This window comes from Ostrea edulis, chromosome 9 (assembly GCF_947568905.1).
Source record: "Ostrea edulis chromosome 9, xbOstEdul1.1, whole genome shotgun sequence".
NCBI lineage: Eukaryota > Metazoa > Mollusca > Bivalvia > Ostreida > Ostreidae > Ostrea > Ostrea edulis.
In genome coordinates this window covers 44,344,281-44,367,961 of record NC_079172.1, presented here as the reverse complement: position 1 = coordinate 44,367,961, position 23,681 = coordinate 44,344,281, and the positions used below count along the sequence as shown (strand labels likewise).

Sequence of the window (23,681 nt, the reverse complement as noted above, 5' to 3'; positions counted from 1 at the left end):
TGTACAGGAAATGACCAAGCGTTAACCAAGTGCAACTGCATATTTTGAATAATATATATATAAAAGTTCTAAGACAATTAAAACAATGTTTGTCTTGGTTTTTTCCAATAGTAAAGATGTTCGTTTATATAATGATTGCATGTATCCCACGAATTATTTTAATATGAATATGTTTTATATACGTCCTGTATCATATGATAACATTTTGATAAAACTCGTGTTATGATATAAAAGCAGTTATGTTTTAATTGTTGCATTTTCATTGTACCAATTAATGGAACAATTAGATATGATATGGAATTTTGTCAGATTACCCCAATCTCAATTCAATTAAGTAATTAACTTTACTACAAATATTAAATGTTATATATCACTATGTACGTGCATTTCAATACAAAGTTTTCCGTTTAAAATATTATTGAACTGGGTCCAAAAAAATTGACACTCTACACTACACGCTTCTTTATCTCTGGTGTTTAACCACTTTCTCGACGATTGATTATCGAACAAAGCCTTTGTAACCAGTCGATCGTTTATCGAAATCAAGTTAGAAAATTTAGACAGGGACGCTTAGTGCGGCGTTTAAACTAGTATGGCTAAATATGAAGTAAGTTGGAATTTTACTGTAATGTATCAGTGTTGTGTAGAATTTTCCCCCCACATTTTATAGTATAGGCGTAACATGACTGCAATTTTCATATGAAAATTTCTAACATTTTTAATTTCTTTTTATTGCGGTAAGAATAATTCTCCAAGATATCCCACTTTCATATCGTATCTATTAAACTTTTTTGTTGAATGTTTTAGCTCACCTGAGCAAACGGCTCTTGAAAGTGTGCATTTGTCCGACGTCTGTTGTCAGTCGTCGTCGTCGCCGTTATCGTTGCGCTGTCGTAAGCTTTTCACATTTTCATCTTTTCCAGAACCACACGGCCAATTTCAATCAAACTTGGCAAAAATTCTCTTTGGGTAAATTGGAGTCGTGTTCGTTTGAATTAAGAGTCATGCTCCCTTCAATGGGGAGATACATGTAATCAAGAAAAGGCAAAAATAGGGCGTGACTCTTCTCAAGAACCACTGGGCCAAAAAATGTGAAATGTATATGAAAGCTTAATTCCTGACATAGACTCAAGTTTGTTCAAATCATGGTCATGGAGGTTGGGTAGGGCCACAATAGGGGGTCAAAGTTTTGCATATAGATATGTAGGGAAATCGTTTTTTTCAAAAACCACAAGGCCAGAAAAGGTGAAATTGACATGAAAGCTTCTTGATTCAGATTATATTCAAGTTTGTTCAAATCATGACCCCCTGGGGTAGGGCGGGGTAAAAAAAGGAGAAAATTTTAAATTTACATGAAGGCTTTCTGACATAGAGTAGATTCAAGTTTGTTCAAATCATGACCCCGGGGGTAGGATGGGGCCACAATAGGGGATCAAAGGTTTACATAGAAAGAAAATATCTTTAAAAAAACCTTCTCAAGAACAACAGGACCATGATTCATCATATCACTATACAGGCATCCTCTGGTAGTGCAAATTGTGGCCCCGGGAAGTAGGTCGGGACCACAATAGAGGAGATAAACGTTTTACACGGGAATACATAGGAGGAAATCGTCTCAAGAACAACAGGGTTGAGATTAGCATCCCCAGAAGTGTGTTCAATTGTGACCCCCGAAAGTAGGGCGGGGTCACAATAGGGGATCAAAGTTTTAAATAAGAAACAACTTTAAAAAATTTCATCTCAACAACAACAGGACCACGAGTAGTCATATTGATATCCATGTAATATCAGTCTGACTAAAGCCAGCGCCTTACGAAGGGGCTGGCTTTAGTCAGACTGCATGTAATATGCAGGTATCTTTAGATAGTTCAAGTTTGTTCAATTCAGGGGCCTCGGGGTTAGGGTAGCAACAAAACAAGCTTGTCTTTTTAAAAAAAGATTGGAGTGCTAGCACCATATTTACATTGTATTAGCTGGTTTATAACTAAAGGTTATATTTACATTGTATTAGCTGGTTTGTAACTAGAGGTTATATTTACATTGTATTAGCTGGTATGTAACTAGAGATTATAAGAAATGTGTTATCAGTTATAAAATGTCTACCATAATAATTTGAATTACTTAGATTTTATAAATTTTTTAAAGACCTTTATTTTCTGCAAATAATGTTTGGTAAATTTGTCGGTTAGTTTGCATTGCATACGTGATAGAAAGATGAAATACATGTATGTATATTAGTGACAGTATACATAATTACATTGTAATTTAAAGTATTCTTTTTAAAAATAGAATAAATAATCAGACTCATGCGTGCTTATGATTGTTTGAATACATCTAAGGGTATTTAGAAATAAAAGTATACTTTTGTAAATAACTGTAATTGTAGTTTACATCATATCATTTATTGTTTAAAATAGTATAAGTTATTTTAAATATTCTTCATTGTAAAGTAAGAATGTATGTATTAAACATGTTATTTGAGAGGGGGGGGGGTGTACTCCCCTTTTTTCTGACAAAGACCATATCCATATCAGTAGATTTAGAGCCCCCTCCCCCTCTCGCCACAAATCTATAAAGTATAGGTGATTAATGTTGAAAAAATGCAAACGTTCCTAAGTTCTGTGAATTCAAGTGGGTTTTTTAAAATTATTAACCCTTGGGTTAAGGAAGATCAAAATCATAATGCATGTATACAGGGCAGAAGATCTTTTTAAAAAGTCTTCTTTTCCAGATATTAGTCATATTCATATTGGTATTGAGGTACATGTATTCACATGTTATGTGAATTCAAGTTCGATTATGGGGCTAGGTTGGGGGCCACAATATGGAGTCAAACAATTTCATGGGAATAAAAATTGAAAACAGTTAAAGCTGAACAACAGCAGGGCCAAGTTGACACAGGTGAGCTATGTGGCCCATGGGTCCCTTGTTTTTACATTTAGCTCTTCCGAAATATGCATGGCGGATTCAGAGGGAGGAATCCCTACCCCCATGAGAAAAATAAAATCTAGAGAAAAAGAGAGGAGAGGAGGGAGGGAGATAAACGTACCATGATTCTAATTAAAATTCAATTGAAATTTCGCACCGTTATAAACACTACCGTCATAGTTTTTGAAAATCCTATTTTCCCTAGAGTTTTAGGTATATGTGGATATTGGGATTTTGCCCATTGGGACTGTGACCAAAGCTATACACTGAACCTTACAGGCCCGTAGAAATAGATCCCACGTTTTAGAATATTTTCTTTACACTCAATGTGCATGTCTGTATCAGAATAAGATTCCAAGAGCATCCCCCCTCTCCCGCCGTCTGCAAAGGAACTTTAAAGTGGCTTTCATACCGTTTTGGTGTTGTTATGTACTTTCCACCTCAAAAGTCGACATGTGTATCCACCTCTCCTTACTAATATTCCAAATGATAATTTCATGGAATAGATCTATTTTATACACATTTGATTGATAGTTGTATGGCATTAGAAAGCGGTACAGGTTTTTTTCCACACTGTAAACTCTCGACCACGCCCCAAAGAAAACAGTTTCAACAAGGAAGGGGGCAACTCTCTCTCTCTCTCTCTCTCTCTCTCTCTCTCTGTGTGTGTGTGTGTTTGGCATCCATCAGGCGACTTACAATTGTATCTTCAGATGATTTGTTTGCTAATCTGTTTTGTTGGTTTAGCTTGAAGGTGGCTTGATTGTGACGGAGCGCGAATCTACCAATATCCGGATCCATAACGTTGCTAGGCGCCACGTAGGGAGTCTCCTGTGGTCCCTCAACAGCGAGCTCCATGGGGCCAAGAAAAGGGATAAATGTGCCATGTTTGTATACGATATCCTTGTGGAAGCAGGATTGAAAGCACCGACCCAGAAGCCGTGGTGAGTCAGACACTTAATCAAATTAATAGTTTCAAAGCTAATTTCCACATGTATATGCATTGGATAATTTGTCACTGACCAATGTAGGGAAACCAAAAATAGAATCTGTAAATTGTGAATATGCAAATTAGCAAGGCGATAATGAAAATAATGAATGTATTTTACTCCAGGTTTTTTGGTTACTCGCCGGTGGATTCATCAGAATGGGGAAACAGACATTCAGAGATCATACAAGCGTGCGGGAACTTCCACAAGGTGTCCATTCCAATGCGTGGCGACATCGTGGCGTTCCCTAGCTACCGTGGAAACACCCACTGTGGCATCGTTTCCACGGGGGGAAACTTCATAGCGACCACAGACAAGAAAATTGTGGAAACCAAACTGCCATCTAATGTCAAGCGGGTGTTTTGGCGGTACAAGGGTGATGTACCAAGCACTAGCAGGCTACTAGAAAAATACAGGTGCTAGTTGTCTGTAACAGCCTATACCCGGTAGATGCTTTAGAGGAAGAAATTATAATACTAATATTGCTGCATTGTTTATTTACCAAAAGAGTCATGTGGCTTATAGGTACACTGTGTACAATACGGGCAAATGACAGGGGATTCAGAATTATTACAAAATGTAAATATAATCAGAGAAATAAGTTTAGAAACTAATAAATCTAAGCAACGAAAAAAGAAACCTCATTAATGACAGTTAACAGATAGTGCTTCTTTTTGTTTTGTAGCTTTCACTAAATACTGACAAAGCTTATCAATAGTTTTATAGCTTTCACTAAATACTGACAAAGCTTATCAATAGTTTTATAGCTTTCACTAAATACTGACAAAGCTTGTGAATAGTTTTAAAGTTATATACACTGAAATGTTCTACGAGTTTGAAAAAGGAAGTTTTTTTTATAGCAATAAGGTTTGATATATGTTTCACGTAAATCAAACAATGCTGGGCATATCAAAACGAAATGAATTCGTCTTCTATTTCCTGCAAATTACAAAATGAGCATTTGCGTTCAATTCTAGGTAAATTTGTACCTTCCATTTTCAACATTCAAAGAATGTGCAGAAATTCGATATTTGCATAGTAATGACTTTTCCTTGTGTGACAATCGCTTTACAAGATATCTCTGTAAACCAAATGTGTCAATTATTTCTTTATATAAGATACATTTCGATGAAATTTCAAAAGCACTAAAACAACTTTGTATAAATGCATCGGTGAGACGCTGTTCCACAAGAAAAGAAAAATGATTAATATTACCAACATTTTGCTGTTCCCAAAAATTTACAAGACCCACGCAATAAAGTTCTTCATATTCTCAAACTTTGACATTTATGTAATTGCAACGATCAACATCTGCGTGCGTTTAGTTTTTTAATTAGAATGAATGAATAGTATAATATATGATAGTGTCATTGAAATTTCTTATTTATAAATGTTGAAGATTTGTGTGATCTACCTGAAGCAGAAGTAGATTAACAACTGTGCTGTAGCACTGAGTCTTGCTGCTTTTTGTGGATAGTTCAGTATGCATGAATACTGTTAATGTGGTCATATATGTACATGTACAGTTCTCACAATTTGTAAATTGTATTTTCTTTATTTTATATATATATATATATATATATATATATATATATATATATATATCTGTGATATTTGTCCTGATGTACCGATTAAAGTGTTTCTGAACGTATATAAATCAACGTACAGATTCACTGATTAAGTATCTATCTATCTATCTATCTATCTGAATATCTCTTTGCTTTATATTACCCTGAAAAATGTTTGTTTCCTCCTTCCCGACCAACCTGGACTCAAAGCTGCCGACCTGGATTTTTTCTAACCATATGTCTGGGGGAATATCATTTCTAAATCGGAATTTGTTTTAATTCCGATCCAGATTAGCTTATGAATTAAAGAAAATGGCAGTTCGCAGTGGTATTGGAGCTAGCCAGGTTACTGTGAGTAACATTATAAAAAAAAAAAGGCAGTCCACAGTTATAACATCATCTAGTAACTCAAGTATACTTTCGTACCATAGATACTTATTGTCAATAAAGCGAAGCTGATCTCCGTTTATAAGGTCATATCCAAAAGACCCGTGATTCTCACTTCTAAATGCCAAGAGTTTGGAGAAGGAGCAATCACTACTTGTGTTTACGTCCTATGCTTGACGCGACCATGGCACGAGCAGGGCTCAGACTCATGCCCCCGGTTATAAAGCGAATTGAACGCTCTACCACTGCAAGGACATTACACCTGTGGTGCAGGGTCTGATTTCTTAACTTTTAAGTCTGCATGATATTGTGATCTTTACCTTATGTGTAATCAAAAAATCTTGTTACCGGTATTTGTTTCTTAATTTAGGTGAAAAGTTGAAGATGATAAACAATGATCAATCTCATAACTCATATAAAGAATCCAAAAGTAAGAGCAAGACAAACATGGGCTCCAGGACTTAGCAGAGGTGGGATCAAGTGCCTAGGAGGAGTAAGCATTCCCTGTCGAAAGGTCACATCCGTTGTGAACCCTCTATCTTGATCAAGTAAACGGAATAATCCGTTGTCAAAATCTGTGTAAAGAACGGAATAAGAATTGGCATGAAACATGTCAGACAGCATTTGACCCAATGACAGGTTGTATTGGTAAATTAGGTCATTATAACGACCACATAATGTACGAAATGCTGACTTTAAACGAAACTCTTGAAACCCCTCTAACATTGACCTTTTCTCAGTAGCCTATCTCGATTTTAAAACTGATCATACGTAGAACAAGCTCTTGCGTATCGAGTCAGTTGAGAGACATAAACACCATATGCAGGTGATAACGGAATATTGCTACATGAATATGGGAAGTTGACGATGGAGAAGCTGAAGTTTTCCTGGTGGTATTGTCGTTAACATCGACTTTTCGCTTTTTCGTCTTTTCGCCTCGAAATAACGAAAACACGACAAAATGTAAAATGGCACATAATGAACCACCAAAACTAGGAGAATTTATCAATCTTTAATTCTAGGGTTTTGTTTCCAGCTTTTTCACACTGAAGTGAATTAACGTAGATCCACCCTCCTGTGAGGTCATAAGATTTCGCAAAGTCAATCATGTAATAAGATTTATGCATGACAGGAACATAACTTTTGTTGAAGTCTTTTTAGTAATTGTAAAAAATCTTGTTAACCGTAGACTATTTCAAAAGTCTAAGTTATGGAAATGTTTCAAAATATTGCACCCAAGGGCAATAACTCTATTTTCATTATGCGATAGATAGCCTTTGTGTTTCACAAACCTTTTGTATGCATGTATCTTTTTTATGAATACCATTACATCGTTTTAACCAGTTTTGTGAAATTTTGATAATGCTGTTTAAGGAGCGATTTTCTGACGTTGATAACAGATATGGTGTGTGCTAAATGTTTAAAAAAAATTATCAATACCGCAACATACTTATTTTATCATTTTGATTTGTTACTAAGATATATCATTTGAAGAATCAAATTTAAGATTGAAGCTATAATTTTAGAGGGGTGGAAAGTGCGTAAAATTGACGTTTGTTTGTGATGTCACAAACGGTGTAGGATTTTAAAAGTAATAGGTGATATCCACAAGATAAACATGTGATATTGATATGTAAGTGCACATCCCCTCAATATTGAGGTTGGGAGATACTGTAAACCTCCAATTCCACGATCTAATAGGTTTTGCAAAATTTGCTTGAATGAAGTTGAGGTTGAGAAACACTTCCTATTATTTTATACAAAATACAATATAGATACTCAGAACATTTGGGTGACTTGAATGCAAATTCCATAAAAAGTCTCATGAATCCTGAAAATTAAACACTCCCAAAGCATTTTTGTCAATATTTGAATAAGTGTTTTGATCTAAGGTACACTGAATTGAAAAATCAACAGGGCAATTGTGTTTAATCTGAGAATGTGTAATATGTTTAATCTGAGAATGTGTATTATGTTTAATCTGAGAATGTGTATTATGTTTAATCTGAGAATGTGTATTATGGTACACATACTAGTATGATGTTAATATTTATGATGCACGCCTCATGTTTGGTAATCGTCAATAAAGCATTCGAATTTGAATATATCGGTGACCCTGTAAATCATTAAACGTAACAGCTGAAAATCATCTGACCTTGTCTCCATAGTTGGTAATGATTTCCATATTTGAACGATAGTAAAGTCCTGAAAGGACATACTCTAAACTCATATAATCCTTGCAGAATTACAATCCGGAAGACAAGTCCTGTCAGGGGCGGATCCAGGAATTGCGGTTACGGGGGGCGCCACTTTATGAGGCAGGGGGCTAAGCCCATAGGCGCTCCCCAGCTTATGTTTATAGTATAGTAGATATATATCTTTTTTAACAATTAAGCTGGGGAGCGCCTATGGCTAAGCCATGGTAGGGGGCCCAGCCCCTGGAAGCTCCTGGATTTAACAGATTTTATAGGGTTTGAAATATGTCTCCTATTTAAGTCATTTGTACTATTTTCTATCATTTTTGATAAGGTGAAAGTAGCAAAATGACCCAAATTTTACGGATTTTTTGGAAAAAATTAAGTTATCCCAATAAAGTAATTCAAGAAATCAAAAGATTTTGTCATTTATTTCTCCGGGAGTGGAAGAAATTATTGCTTCTTTTATCGTTTAGTACATTTTTCTAAATAAGATACCACGATTTACCTAAAATTTGAAAATTTTAGAGGGGGCGCGCGCCGGCTGCGCCCCCTTTGAATCCGCCACTGCCTGTGATCCATATGCCATAATGTTTGCAAAAATGTTACAGATATAGACAGTTAAAATTGATTAATTAATCGCTGGCCAATTATTCATTTATTTCATTGATTTGTCAAAAAAGATAAGAATGTCATCCCATTACATGTACATATGATTTGGTATGTTATCCGGATTAGCGATAAGAAGATGGTTCAGATATTACTTATATATATCACAAGAGTTACATCCCTTTGGTCATAAAATGTCATGGCGGCGCAGAGAAAGTAGACTTCCGTGACGAGATGAAAATAAAACACAAGCAGTGACTGAAAAGATGACTGAAAGAAAATTTAGACAGGTCCTCCATCGCCAGGGAGAGGCTGCAAAGATCAGACAGTCGGTGGCTCTACAGATGAGAGAGAACATTATTCTGGTAAAGTTGCTAAAATTTGCAGACGATATCTACTGTGTGTCGACTTGATCAGTGTTGATCTAACTGCCTATCTCCCTTTTTAATTTAATTTGATACATTGAATTCCTTTTTCGTTTTAAAGAAAATTGTATAAGTACATATGTAACAAACACTCGGTTATGTGAGATACGAGTAAGCCCAGTAAAAATCTATATAATGAGCATGATGATAATGATATTAGATCCACGACTGGCATGTTAATTATTATCCTAAAAGACATGCATGAAACTAATTTGTATTTCAGGGCTGGAAAATGAATATGTAGGCTTGAGTATACACCAATAGGTTTTATACAGAGTTACATAATGTAGTTCCTAGTGGATTTATCATTCAATTATTAAGAAACTGATTCCAGGGGGTATTAATTGTTTTTATACTTGTAAATTTTATGTGAGTGATCATATCTCTCTAGTAATGGTGAAATTCAGTTCTGAAATGCATTATACATGAAAATACTGGAAACAATTATTTTAGAGTGTCATCAATTATGTTAAGTACTGTTGACCACTTCAGCCAGAATGTTTGAACATTTCTATGGCAGAGAACTTTGGAAGCCACATGTTTTATATCTTAGTATTCATTTAGTAGGCCTACAGATTAGTAAAAACATATGTGCATCTGTTTTATCGAACTGGATTTTGTAAACATCGAGTCATGTTTTAGCCTACTAACTAATGTATTTGTAATATGAATCATTCTTAAAACAGAAATATTTATAACAAAATGTCTTCGTAGATGAGATCAACAATCATAAATAATTAATTCATCTTTTTCAAACCTGAAAAAATAGTCATTATGAAAGAGATAAAAAGTTTTGAAATGAATGCAATAAATATAAAGGAGGAATGCTACACCAGAGAAATTTGATGTGGATGATATGTACAGCTATATTGTGAAATTGAAAACCTTCCAAATTTACTTTATTTAATTAAAAATGCAGTTTTATAGTTGAACGTAATCCAGGGGAAAAAAGAAAACCCCTGCTGGACTTGACCCACAACCTACATTTCAGCAGTCAGCATGCGAAACCTACTGAGCTACCTAACTAGGTGATTAAATTTACATAGTCACCAATGGTCAAGTTTTTCTTTATTAAATCAAAAGACCCCAACAGGCATATACATCTATGAATGAAATAACATGTTACAGTTGTATATTATGTATATAGTTGAATAAAAAAGCAGGAAAATATACAGTTCCAAAATATATTATAAAAAATATATTTTATAATTTATAAAAAATATAATTCATATTAATATGAATATATTTTGGAACTGCATATTTTCCTGCTTTTTTATCTAATTATTTTGACTGTGTGATGTCAACTTTTTCTGTTTGGATTGACAGTATATATATCTACGAAGATTACAAACTACAATTCATTGATTTCAAATTTGTTACTGACAACAAGATTTTGCATAGTTTGGCAAGACTGAAGAGGCCTTGAGTTTCCTCATTATTCAATAAAATCATGAAATTTAACTACATTGGTGTTATCAAGATGATATATAATATTTTTAGAATAAGTAAAAATTTCTTTCATTCAGAACTAAAAAATAAATAAATAAAAAAGTTACGTTCCATGAGGTAATGAAATCTATCACCAATATTTCTACATTCACGTAGATTACATGTTCTATCATCCCAGTTGTCACCTCCAAAATCTACCTTGCTGTATTGGAAATCTATGATTCATCATTCATGCACCTAAAATGGCATAAAGTTACACCATGTCCAATCTTAGTTTGTGTGTTGGTTATTGAATTATCTCCCTTTGAACATGTTACTTGATTGACAGACAGAGATGTCTGTATTAATGTAACATGTCTGTAGGGTTTATGTGGATTCCCAGATCTAGGTCTGGTGGTCTGTGTTATTACAGTTTGATGGACAGTTTCACACTCTATGTATGTTCCAACACTAATGGGTACATATCAGGCTGGGCCATCTCTGACCAAGAGCCGTCAATAAGTGAACTATACACATCTAGTGTGCAGAAAGAAATACAGCCAATCCACAGTATTCTTCTGGATGCTTTGAACTTTTTTTTTTTTTTTGCTGAACACATCTAATGGGAATGAATACTAATTTGCATGGGGTTATGAGATGTCAGGAAAACAATGATAACATTTTATCTTTTACTGAAACCTACATGAAAGATCAAGGAAATTAGAAAGATTATCTACTGGTTTTATTTGGAAATTATTTTTGGTTGAAATAGAAAATGTACATGTGTGTTAGATAGCGCAGTATTTTCACTATTTATAAGCGATTTTCTTAACATGTTAGCATTTTGTGCTTTGAATTTGCTACTTTACTATACACTTGTACTACACATATTACAGATTGCATTTGATAATTTACTAATTGATGTTTTTCAAGGATAAACATATGGTATATCAATATATTTATCTTTCGATGAAAGCATTGATATATATAAATCTACAAAAAGAAACAATTTATTTCAAAATATGAATATAAGGAATAAATGTCTAGGTTGTACTATGGGGGATATAAAACAATAGAGGCATGGTCTTTATTGATTTTACAAGTAGAATTGTCCCATATGCTTTCACTGTTTTCATACTCCTTTCATAAAAAACTACCAAGAGATTTATTCCTTAAATACATGTATAGCACTCTCCTTACACATATTTTCTTTTTACAAAATTGGTGTAGTGCTTCTTTGTGTACATGATATTGTCATATCAGATAAGTGAAATAATGTGTGAGATTATAAGTAGTTCCTACAGGGAAAAGTTTTTTCTGTAAATAATGTTTAGTTGAAGTTTTAGAATTCTTATGTTGCTAGGAAGGTGTTGGATGTCTGCATAGACATAGATATTTATATGAAGGAAAAATAAACCAGAACATTAAAGCATTTAAACTCGGACAGTAGTTCAGTGCAAACTGAGTTACAAGACATTCCTGATTACAGTGAACAGGGCATATGTTTATGTATGCATTTTTTGTGTGTAATTTGTGAAGCTACCAACAGTAGTGACCTAAATTGATGATTTATTATAAAATTTAGTTGACATCTGTTTAAAATTCATATGTTGTATTAGTTAAGGTTTAAATGTGAGTTACTTTGTACCCATCCAACCCACAAACAATAAATTAAAAAAAGTATCTCTTTGCTCTTTATCTTGTACATGTACAATGTACATGTATGTTAATCCCTGTAGAGATGGTATCATATTTTCTACCTTTTTATAGATGTATAAGGAATTTGAAAATCACTCTTAAGAGAGTGTCAGATGAATAGAAGCCCCAAGGAATACATTTCATCATGCATATGTCACACCTTGATATAACCAGAAAATTTCATGTCTTGACTTTCATTTTAAAAAAGGGAAGCACCCATATATATTTCACATTTCTTTTCACAAGAGAAGTTTAGGAATGTCAGAGATTATATTTGGGGGTCTTGTCACATTTATACTTGGTGTTGGCGTGCAGAAGTCTGACTGACATTTTATGGCTCAGGTTATGGTTAGACCTCGCACAGTACTGTGCAAACCAAAGGAGTCTAACTTAACAGTCCATTGGACTTGATCTTATTGTGGGATTTCATATATGTGGTTTCTTTTTTTCCTGGGATGTAAATGAACTGTGATGGTACTGTTCCATTGTTTTCTGTAATGTGTTGTTGTGAGAGGCTGGAATGTGTAACTGGATCCTGGATTTGTGCGGTGAGGCATGAATAAGAAAAAGAAGTTTGTTTTGCGTATTCCTCAGGTATTTTCAGCTATTCTGTTTTAATTTATTACCATCAGATATTGAAATTGTGAACAGAAAATTGGGAGATGAGATAGTATTTGAATTTCTTAAAAAACATTTACAGTATGATGCAGTATATTTTCAGATACATTTGATTTTTACTATTACTATTTTATAAAAAAGAAAATCACACACATATTTTTTATACTAAAACATTATTATGTTCCCCTATAAATGTTTAGATCTTTTTAAATTGCAGAATTTTTTCAAGTTTTCAAATGCCATTATCTATACTGTACATGTATATGTGGGTTTATTACATGTAATATGAAGTAATATTTTCAGTCAACACTTCTCTTGATAATTTTACAGAATGCATCTATACACAATTTTGGTTTGACTTTTAAAGCTATTTATAAGAAAATGAAACCTTGGTGAAATGGAATTACATTTATTGAATATTTCAATAAATTCATTTCAGTTGTGAATAAGAAAATAATGGTCTGAGAAATATTATCACAAACAGTACATATTCATGTTTTATAGTAAAAAGAGGCCCATGGACCACAATGCGCTCACCTGAGTCAATTAACCCAGTCCTGATGTTCTTCATCAGAAGATTTAGATAAGATTTTTAACTCCCTTTGTTCCCAGGAAAAGTGTTGAATGCAATATTATAACCCCACCTAAGCTAATAGGGTCATGCCTTCACCCAACTTGAATCCACACAGATCATGGATACCATATACTCAGGTATACATTTATGTATCATGCAAAATTTTATTCCCAATTTTTGTCCCACCCTAACCACATGGTCCTTATTTTTAATATGTTTTTTAAATATTATTTTCAATTATTTCCCATACATGCATGAATTCTCATGTAAAACTTTGAATCCATATTAACTAGGGCATTGGTTTGGAAAATCCTGAATTTGCACTACCTAAAGATGCTTGCATATTGATATGACTAATCCTGGCATTAAGTTTGGTCATTATTAGCCCTGTGGTTCTGAAAAAGAAGTTGAAAAATGTGTAAAGTTCACACAAATGGACACCAGAAAACAGGTGATCAGAAAAGCTCACTTGAGTTTATAGGTCAGATGAGCTAAAAATCATGATATCTGAATATATTTTGCATCATGCTGTATGATATACTTTTAATTCTAGTATAATTCGTCATTTTTAAATCCACTTTTACAGAGAACTCTATCGATTGAGATTAACAACAATTATGCCTATACCAGGGCAGACAGAGACAGTGTTGTGGTATAGTATATATTTCTAGTCAATATGACCCCATTCATCACTGTCATATATTCGTCAGTAGCTTTCCTCTATGTACAGAGAAAAATGATCATTGAGGTTTATGTTTTGCACCATTTGCATCAGTTATTTTTATTGCATGATCAATCCAGGGGAAAAAATTAATTTGCAATAGTAAAAAATCTTTTAGACTATACTGTTAATACTGAAGTTTAGGATTAGAAAAAGGAGAATGGGGCTTGTAAAATCTCATAGTCAAATTGGACTGGTAACTCGCAAAGTTTTTGGTGTAATCAGTGATATGAATTAAACTTGAAATTTGTGACTGCACATCCTTCAGATGCTGATGTCACAGGCCAGTAGGGTCTCGCAAATCTTAAATTAGGATTTATGATGGTTTTATTCATAAAACGCCATTATGACGATCAAAGTTTTGAATCACAAAGTAAGGATCACTGACCAATATTTATTTTGCTCAACAAGAAGTTCACCTTTAGTAAAATGCTTTCTCATGGGCATTAACTAAGAGGAGCAAGTCCATTAACACAGTGTCTTGAAGCCAGTTGAGTCATTTTGGACCTTTTAATGTGTTGTAAAAATGTAAATGATTTTCGTAAATGTCATATACTTCAGCATGTGGGTTGATGTGTTCTCACTGAAATCAGTGATATTATCTAGAAATCTATTTAGTAGATTATTAGATTATCATTGTATAAGAAAGGATCAATGCTAATTGTAAAACAAAATAAAAGTTTGCTTTTTTTAAGAATACATGCTTTGAAGTACTGTACATTTTTAAGAAATCTTATCTTAGTTGGTATGTCGGCGCATCCCCAGAAGGCAATATGTCATACAGGGTGTCTACAATCATGCTAGCCTTTAACCTAGACTAAAGTTATAGATGTTTTAAGCACTGTGTTTGTGTCTACTCCAGCATATTTTTGTCTTCTTACTAAGGCCTACAGTTACTCAACAGATGATCACTATATGAAGATGACATGTGGGGAACCAGCATGACACATCAAGAACATTAATATCAACTTCAAATCATATGTTTAGAATGTTGAAATTTTATTAAAATATGAGTGAGATTTATGTCACTTATTAATTTGATTTGGCGTGAAATTTTCCCAGTATGTTCTAGATTTTTCAAAAAAATTACAATTGTTTGTACCATTAAAATGATGAATGTACTAAGTAGTTCATGTGTTTGATACAGGCAATGATTTTCCAATAGTTGATCACTTATGATATAAAGCAGGATATAGGAAAACAGTTTTACAAATACAAGGTATACATATCTAAGGAAAGATGACAGAGTGAGTGATGCTTTTGTAATGATTCAACTAAATCTGTATGAAGAGTGTATACTTTGGAGAGTTTTAGTTGTGTACAAGATGGGTTTTGTTTTGTTGCAAATGCTCATGCCTGAAACCACATTGACATGCTTTACGAGTCATTTATTGCTTCAATTTAATCTTGAAATTGGCTAAATAAGTGTAGTTTCAAGTTGGTTTAGTGTGCTGGAATTTTTTTATATTGGCCACAAATCTCTGATGAGAACATTATTGCAAACAGTTAACTAGATCAGAAACTGCATGGTCCAATAGCATATTTACTCTTCCTGTTATATTTCATGAGGAGGGAAGTATTTTTTCTTTCAGTGTGGTATAATCCCATTGATGATTCTGTTATTTTAGGAGGTGATCTGGGTTTACAATGGACCTGGTCCTCTCACCAGCAACTATAATTAACCTGTGATATATTGGCCATCAATGATTAACTATCCTGAAGCATGCATTGATAATGACTGAATCAGATTATACAAGTACCTTATCCCAGAAAGAATTCACCAGGAATCTGTATAATAGAAAGGGCAGGTTTTTTGGGGGCATTTGATGGGGGATTTTTAATGCTAAACTTGTGTTTCCTGATGGTGCTTTCTTGCTACATGGAATTTTGTTATGAAAGTTCAGTGCCAGTGGGTTGAAATTTCATTGTTTGGCTGAACATGGTCTTCAAACATTTAGAATAATAAGGTGGATCTTAACGCACAGCAAATCTCTGATCCAAGGAAAAAAATAATTTTCTGAAAAACGTTAATAGCGATGATGGTATTGGACTTTTGATATTAAGTAGTGGTGTGGTATTCTGTGAACTGTGTTGGGAATCAGTGATGTGACATTAATACCTGTGAGAGACTATAAGTATTATTGGATACCTATCTATCAAATACATAATGGCTGTGATGTACTTGGCTTCAATGGTGAACACTAGGCTGTTAGAATGGAGACAGGTATAGGTGTATTATGATTGTTATACACATTACGATGTGTTGATTGGTGTTTGCTTGCCTTCATTTATCATTGTCCTTATAATTATTTGTTGATATCAGTGACTTCATTTTCTCTCTCCTTAGAATCTTAGAATCAATCCATTATAACGCTTCACAAAAAAAAAAAAAAAAATTAATTAGCAAAGAAAATTTAATTAGGAAATGTTATAGGGGCCATTAGTAGACACTGATATCTGCTGCCCCAAAAGTTCAGATTTGTCTATTTTTGGAAGTATATATATGTATGATTGATAAAAACAATGATAAATAAAGTATATCTTATATTTTTTATACATGTAATCTTTTGGGTGAAGTCAGACAATGTCTTTATTTTATGGTCCAATAACTTCATTGGTTCTTTTTGTTGTCTTACTGTCTTTTTTTTTAGACGAAGTAGAGAAAGGAAAATTTCCCATGCAAATGTGCACCACAGATTAAAGCTATATGAAGCTTGATTTTCAAATATTTTGACAGTTGAATGTTTCTAGCTATAAAATTGGAGGTCTCTGTAAAAAGAAAAATTGTGATCAACTTTATCCCAGAGAGCTATAGAGTTTGGCAGCTAGCATGTACAGAAATCCCCATTTCTTCCTGAATCATTTGAATTAAGGTTTTGATAATATGTGCCAGAATTACATATTGCAAAGTATGTAACTAGATTAACTTTATGCATACATTTTGATGTATATAAAGTTCATTTGTGTGGACACTACCCGTAATTCTGCACGGAAATAAATAGGAACCGACAACAACAATTTGTACAATTAAGGTAATGTTCCATACTCACATTATCTGATAGAAAATATATTTATTTCCTTTTATTAAAATTAAATGTGATGAATCATCAATTAGAATATATTCAAAACAATTTCATGGAACTGTTTCTTTACAAAAATATACAAAATATCTGGAAAATAAAAGGAAACCTATCACATGATGGACGTGATAAAGAAATCAATGAAAACAGAGTTATTGCCCTTGTATTCAATATTTTGAACATATACATGTAATTAATTATCTACACATAGATTAAACTTTTGAAATATTTTATATTTAACAAGATTTTTACAATAGCTTTTGGAAAAGAAAGTTAAGTTCCTATCATGCTTAAATCTATATAAATCAATGATTTTGCAAATTCTCGTGATATGTTATAAAAGTGTAAAAGTATGATCACAGGTTGTACTCCATTCAAAATAATATCTAATCCTCTTGTCTAGATTGATCACAACGCACATTTTTTATCCTTTCTCTACCAGCACTTTTTAGAGGTTTTTATCGATAAAGACTAATGATAATAAATTTTACATCAATCTAAATCTATATTATGTGCCCTGATTTGGGATAGGCATATATGATATATTTGTAGTCCTGTTTTTATGAGCTACCAGTCAAATTGACCAGTGCAATAGACAAAGGGTTAATAATTCAAATGTCAAAAATTGAAAATGATTAAGTTTGAATTTTTTAAAGAATTCACAGAAGGAAATATTAATAAAGTCCTACGTGAACTTTGTCCTTCTCAATTTGAGGAAACTTTATCACAGATTTGTACATCATGCCATAGGATGGATGCTTTTTCATAAGTTCAAGATTGAATTAAGTAGTAAGTAAATTTTAGTTGAAGTAGCACTAAGTCTAACATACATTTTATAACAAATCAACACAAAGCTCTGTAGAGCTTTTTAACTGACTGTCACATATATCAAAAACAAAAGACACATACATGTACATGTAGCATGCATATATATATATATATATACATGTATATATAAACATATCACTCAGATTAACAAAAAGAAAACAGATATCAAAGGCATAATTAGGATTAAAATTTAAAAAATAAACACAATAGAAGCAATTTAAAGCAGATTTGAAACAAGCACTCAACATGAAATAACTTAATGCAAAAAGTACTATTTCAAACAAGATCTTGGCTAGATACCGCTAAATAGTAATTAAAAAATGAATAAATATGATTTGAAATATTCATATTTAATTCTGATATGTAACACAGTAGACTGTATAGTAGATGTAAAACATACTTGTCACAATATTCTAACAGGGGCTACATGTAACATGAATAATGACTGTTCCCTTCCCATTCAAAGAGAAGGTCCCATGTCACAGTAGGCATTAGTTCGATGAAGAACCTTCATTGCTATAGCTCTGAGAGCAAGGCATAGGTCAAAATTTGAAGCACTTTACCACAGTTGGTGACATCTCTTTATGAATGAAAATTTTTCATATGAGACATAAAAAGAATATAAGCACACATAAACAAAAGGTGAAGCATAATAGAATATCACCATACTGCATATGTAAAGCATGATTACAGTATCACCATACCGCATATGTAAAGCATAATTACAGTATCACCATACCGCTTATGTAAAGCATGATTACAGTATCACCATACCACATATGTAAAGCATGATTACAGTATCACCATACCGCATATGTAAAGCATGATTACAGTATCACCATACCGCATATGTAAAGCTTAAGTGGATGAGATTACAGCTTTCCTTTCTTAGATGAAAAGTTTCTAAATAAATCTTCATCAGCTCTGCATGTTAACACTCGGTGATTATCTCTTTAATGTACATGTAGATATATTTCCTACATCGTGCTTTTCATGTCGTACACATTGAATTTTTGCTGAATACATACATATACTGGCAATTCAGCTAAAAAAGCAGTATGTCAGCAAAAGATAGAATATGGTATTTACATCTCAAATAAACAAACTCTTTGTCAGTTTATTAAAGCTTACATGTAGCTGATAACGGCTTGGTGAACAGGCATCTGGCATGAAATGGTTTATGGGATCAGCTTTCTATAAATTGTACGTAGATCTTGACCCACATGGTCCCATAAGTGAGGGGGGTAACTAAATACCAGAAAAGATATTTGCTTTTGTTAAATATTCTTATGTAGAGGTCATGGTACATCATGTTACTGATTTCAGAGCAGGGTAACTTGGATATGAAACAGAAATTTTTATCATTCAATGGTTCAATGAGTGTGAGACTATATCTTTTATTTAGCTTCAGTATATTCGAAGTCTTATTGTGGTACGTGTATTAATGGGCATGTACAGTATGTATGGATGTTCTACATGTGTAGAATATGGAGATATTTCAAGTTGAAAAGTGGGATTTATGTCCCCCAAAAATTGGCATTACATGTATAAGGGTACTTTTGCAATAAGATTAATATCCCACTTTAATATGTGCATTTTGTGTGAATGACATCATAATTCAGCTGGATTTCCCTTGCTTCATTGAAAAACACAAGAAAATTAGTAATTTTAGCATAGTGTACATTTACATTTTGTTTTTCATTAGCATAGGGTGAGTGCAGATAATGAGCTACTCTAAATTGATATATGTCATAGATTGTAATGTTCTAACTATGTACATAAATATTGTGATTGATGTCTGCACTCCATTTTATAAATGAAAAACTTGTACCATCCAAGGACCCATTTTTAATCTGTCCAATTTTTAGTTATATGGTGTAATTAAATGGTAAATGAGTATTTTGCAAGAAGATTTTAATTCCGTTTCTTCATCATGTAAAAACTACCAAGTTGTTGTGACATTTCTACCAGTAGCTTGAAACTTTTGGCCCAAAAATACTGTAGAAAATGTACCTTTAATTATTAATTTATTATTTATTATTATTAATTTGTATAGATAAGTTTTATTCCAATGTTGGGCCCAGAGGGCATAAAAGCAAGACAGATAATAAAGAAGGAAATTTCAAAAAAGAAAGAAAGTTTACAACATTAGCTACAGGTTACCTAGACTGCAAACTACATGTGGATGTAGCATGTTGGGGAAACGAGTACATACATATATGAATTAATTGCTAATCATGTGTATACACAAGTATATGGACAATATCAGTATTATACCAACATATGAATAATAAACTATAATGATTTTTGCAGTTTTAAAGCATCACTTCTTTTCCTGAAAGTTTGAACTAAATATTCGCTCAATTTGACAATTACTGGTTTGTCTTTATTAATCATCAACCAAGTAAATTTGTCCTTATTAGTTAAATAGATAAAAATTTTGTCAAGCTTGTATATACCATTAAAAAACATATTTCTCTCTTCAACATAGAATGAACAATCAGTGAGGAAATGAAATTCATCTTCTACACAATTAAGGTTACATGATTCACATATTCTTTTGTCGCGATCTTTCTAAAGAAATCTTCTGGCCAGAATTGGTTTTTGTAAATTCATATCTTCCTCTTTCAATTCGAAGGTCATGTGCACTAATTCGAAATCTACATAGAGTTTTTTGATTCTAAAAATATATAACTTTCCATAGTAAAGTTTTCTTTATACGAAAAATATGTTGTGAGTTTACCTGATTTCTTACCCTCTTCACGTCTTTTTGACCAGTAAAGTAAAAATTGTTTCCGTACCTGATTCTTCATTTGTTCTTTGAAAAAAGAGAATTTGAGATTTTTACAATTGGGTACCAAAATGCCCATTTTCCCCCTAAAATAACTAATGTTTTTGTACCAACAATTTATTTGTTATTACTACTCATTCTGTGTTGTATTCAAATAATTCATATTCATGGTGTGCCTTTCTTGTGAAATCAAAATTGTGTAATTTGCTTATTCCTTGCTAATTTGCTATGTTTAACTGTGTCCTTCAGTATTGATATACTGTATAGTATTCACGATTTATATTATCATAAATTGATTTGTTTGTTTCTTTATTTTACGTCTCTTCGAGAATTTTTCATTCATATTGAGATATGTTACCAGCTGTAGATGAAATGTCACAAATATAGACGATGCATGTTACTCAGGGCAGTGAGTGTTCTTTATTGGGCCGCATCGTGAATAGTGCAACAATCAATGATTAGAGCTCACTTATGCAATAGAATATGACATATATAGACATCCCAGGAGATTCTCAGTGGGATACATAAATCTAGCATTGACAAGTGTATATTGGGTCTTTATTATGAATCAGGTTTTTTTTTACATTTGTATTCAGAACATATACTGTACTGCAAAAATATCCCTCACATTTAATTAGAACATGCTGCAAAAGTTCAATTAAGTAAAAATTTGGTTAATTATAATGGACTTCTATAGAAGTTATAAACATTTTACTTTACATTCATGCACTTTCTAAATGTATTTTATTGATCTAAGATTTTTAATTTCATTTTGAAGCTTTTTTAATAATTCAGTGTTTGCAACATTTTGATTTGTAATTTAGTGTCCATATATGAAGAGATGCTGTGAAATCACTGATGTTGGTGGGATGTACATTAACCCACAAATTCATATCCCCTAAATATAATAGAAATGATAGAGATTAAATGATTGCTTCACTAAAAGTGCATTGCAGTTTTGAATCTTCTTTTCTCATGGGTGCATAGTAAGTTGGATTGGATAAATAGAAATCAGTAATGTAATGTTTGGGCCAAAAATGTGTCATGGAAAAACATTACAAAATCATACTTGTAACAGAGTATCAAAAGGTGAAAAAACTAACAATATCTAGTTCACAGAGTGTGAAAGATGTACTCTTGCATCATGTCTTTGTTTCTCAAAACTATAAAAATTTGACAACCCCCCCCCCCCCCTCATCAAGATGTTTTATTAGTCCATTACTAAAAGAGCAGAAAGGGACTACTAGTTTGAATTTCTTTTACACCGGGGTGTGATTTTTCCTCTTTTCAGTGGAAATCCTCTGCTTTGCTCAATTTTCAAAAAATGAAACACTCAGGATTTGATCTAAAGTGGCAGAGAATATTTTTCCAGGTAGGGTGAGGTGTTTTCCACCCTTTTTGACCAGTTTTCCTCTGATTTCTGAGGAATTCAGTCACATCCCTGTTTACAGCAAAGGTACATAAATTCTCTAAATATTTTTATGCCCCATGAGATCAAAGATTTGGAGTCTGTTTTTGGATTGCCTCTGGGTTCATAGATTATAGGACATTTGATTTAATTCTCAACAATAAGTTGGAAGATTTGAATAAAGATGCTGACATTTACACTAAGGGTTGATATAATGGCCTCTGGTACTTAATACAGATATAAGAAAAAATTCACATTAGAGGCAGGCTGTTCAGAAGTCACTATATTTCATGCAGTCAGAGATTTTGCTTTAGCAAGACATGTAAATCATTCAAACCATAGACATGATTACTGGTAGTTAAAGGTAGAGCCTCATATGCCCCTTAATTTAAACAACATTTGATAAATTGATGGGATTGGGCAGCAGGCTTAGCCTATATGAGCCCTCTCCCTAAAGTGCCCCTTATGGTATACAACATTATATTTACCTGATATGAAGTTTTACTAAGTGGAGGTTCAATAGCTCAAATGTACAGGGTGTAAGATATGCTAAGGAGTAACAATACTTGACTTATGTTGGAAAGTGAGAATAAATGTTGGTCTCTTAGATACTCTAACAGTATACTGAGACGCTTCCTGTGTCTGTTTCCCTATAGTAAGAGTGAAAATTTGATAAGCTTAATTGATGCTATTTTTATTGAAAAAACTGAAGTTTAAGCACAAGGAGGAAGTGAACTAAACTAGATATTGTAAAAGGTTCAGGCGTCATTTTGTGAATGTGTACTGACATATTGGAGATGTACATTATAACGGTAAAATTTTTGCTTTGTCATTTATGCTCTTAACACTTCCAGTGGTCACAAGTATTTATATATAGTCACTAATTCGTAATTATTACAACGTTTCCGTTAATTGTTCATGGAGAACAAAGTTGATCCTTGTTGACAGTGTAGTGTTTACATTGGATTATGATATCCCATATTGCTTTTGGATTATGAAGAAATATGATGTCACAAATTCAGTTTTTCAGGCATCATGTATGTTTTGTGTATAGTGAATTCCAGAATGAGATCTGTTTTGTTTATCCAGTAATTCCAGGATTATTTTGTATTTTGTAGGCCCGGCCCAAACAGGTGGACCCTGTAGACTATGAAACATACATTGCCAAGAATAAGAGCATTCTTCACAATGACCCTCAGAGGGAGATGCTTACATTTCCTTATGATGACATCATCATTCCAGTAAGATTTGGTTTGAATTCTTTAAAACAGTGAGACAAAAACAAGCTTTATCTTGGGGTACAGGGTATAAATGAAGAGGGGGAGGGGATAGAAGGATGAGAAAAGGGGTAGGGACAGAAGGTGGACAGAGGGAATTCAAGGATGATGTTAACCATCCTTTCAATGGGATGTTGAACAGAATCTTAAGGAGGTA

General features: G+C 33.1%; 2 protein-coding genes across 26 annotated transcripts in view; both read left to right on the top strand.

Moving 5' to 3' along the window:
* The first annotated feature begins 391 nt into the window (after nucleotides 1-391).
* Nucleotides 392-5,444, top strand: LOC125658952 (uncharacterized). Its single transcript, XM_048890422.2, has 3 exons — nucleotides 392-607; nucleotides 3,676-3,872; nucleotides 4,043-5,444. The coding sequence occupies exons 1-3, from the start codon at nucleotides 593-595 to the stop codon at nucleotides 4,338-4,340; spliced, it is 510 nt and encodes a 169-aa protein (XP_048746379.2). The 5' UTR covers nucleotides 392-592; the 3' UTR covers nucleotides 4,341-5,444.
* A 3,407-nt stretch (nucleotides 5,445-8,851) lies between these two features.
* The window catches only part of LOC125657522 (dedicator of cytokinesis protein 9-like), a 98,186-nt gene continuing 83,356 nt past the window's right edge, over nucleotides 8,852-23,681 (top strand). For 18 of the 25 annotated variants that reach the window (XM_048888147.2, XM_048888141.2, XM_048888156.2 and 15 more), the window contains exons 1-3: nucleotides 8,872-9,041; nucleotides 14,006-14,071; nucleotides 23,366-23,488. In XM_048888147.2, the coding sequence (XP_048744104.2) occupies nucleotides 8,943-9,041; nucleotides 14,006-14,071; nucleotides 23,366-23,488 (288 nt within the window). In that variant the 5' untranslated portion in view covers nucleotides 8,872-8,942. Of the gene's footprint in view, nucleotides 12,822-14,005; nucleotides 14,072-22,971; nucleotides 23,060-23,097; nucleotides 23,285-23,365; nucleotides 23,489-23,681 lie in introns of those variants that run through there. The other 7 variants (XM_048888144.2, XM_048888154.2, XM_056149325.1 and 4 more) reach the window with 5 other exon arrangements.

What these genes read in the sequence shown, in the direction of transcription:
- LOC125658952 (XM_048890422.2), top strand. An exon ending in GCACCGACCCAGAAGCCGTG is followed by an intron (nt 3,873 to 4,042) that starts GTGAGTCAGACA and finishes ATTTTACTCCAG; the next exon opens with GTTTTTTGGTTACTCGCCGG.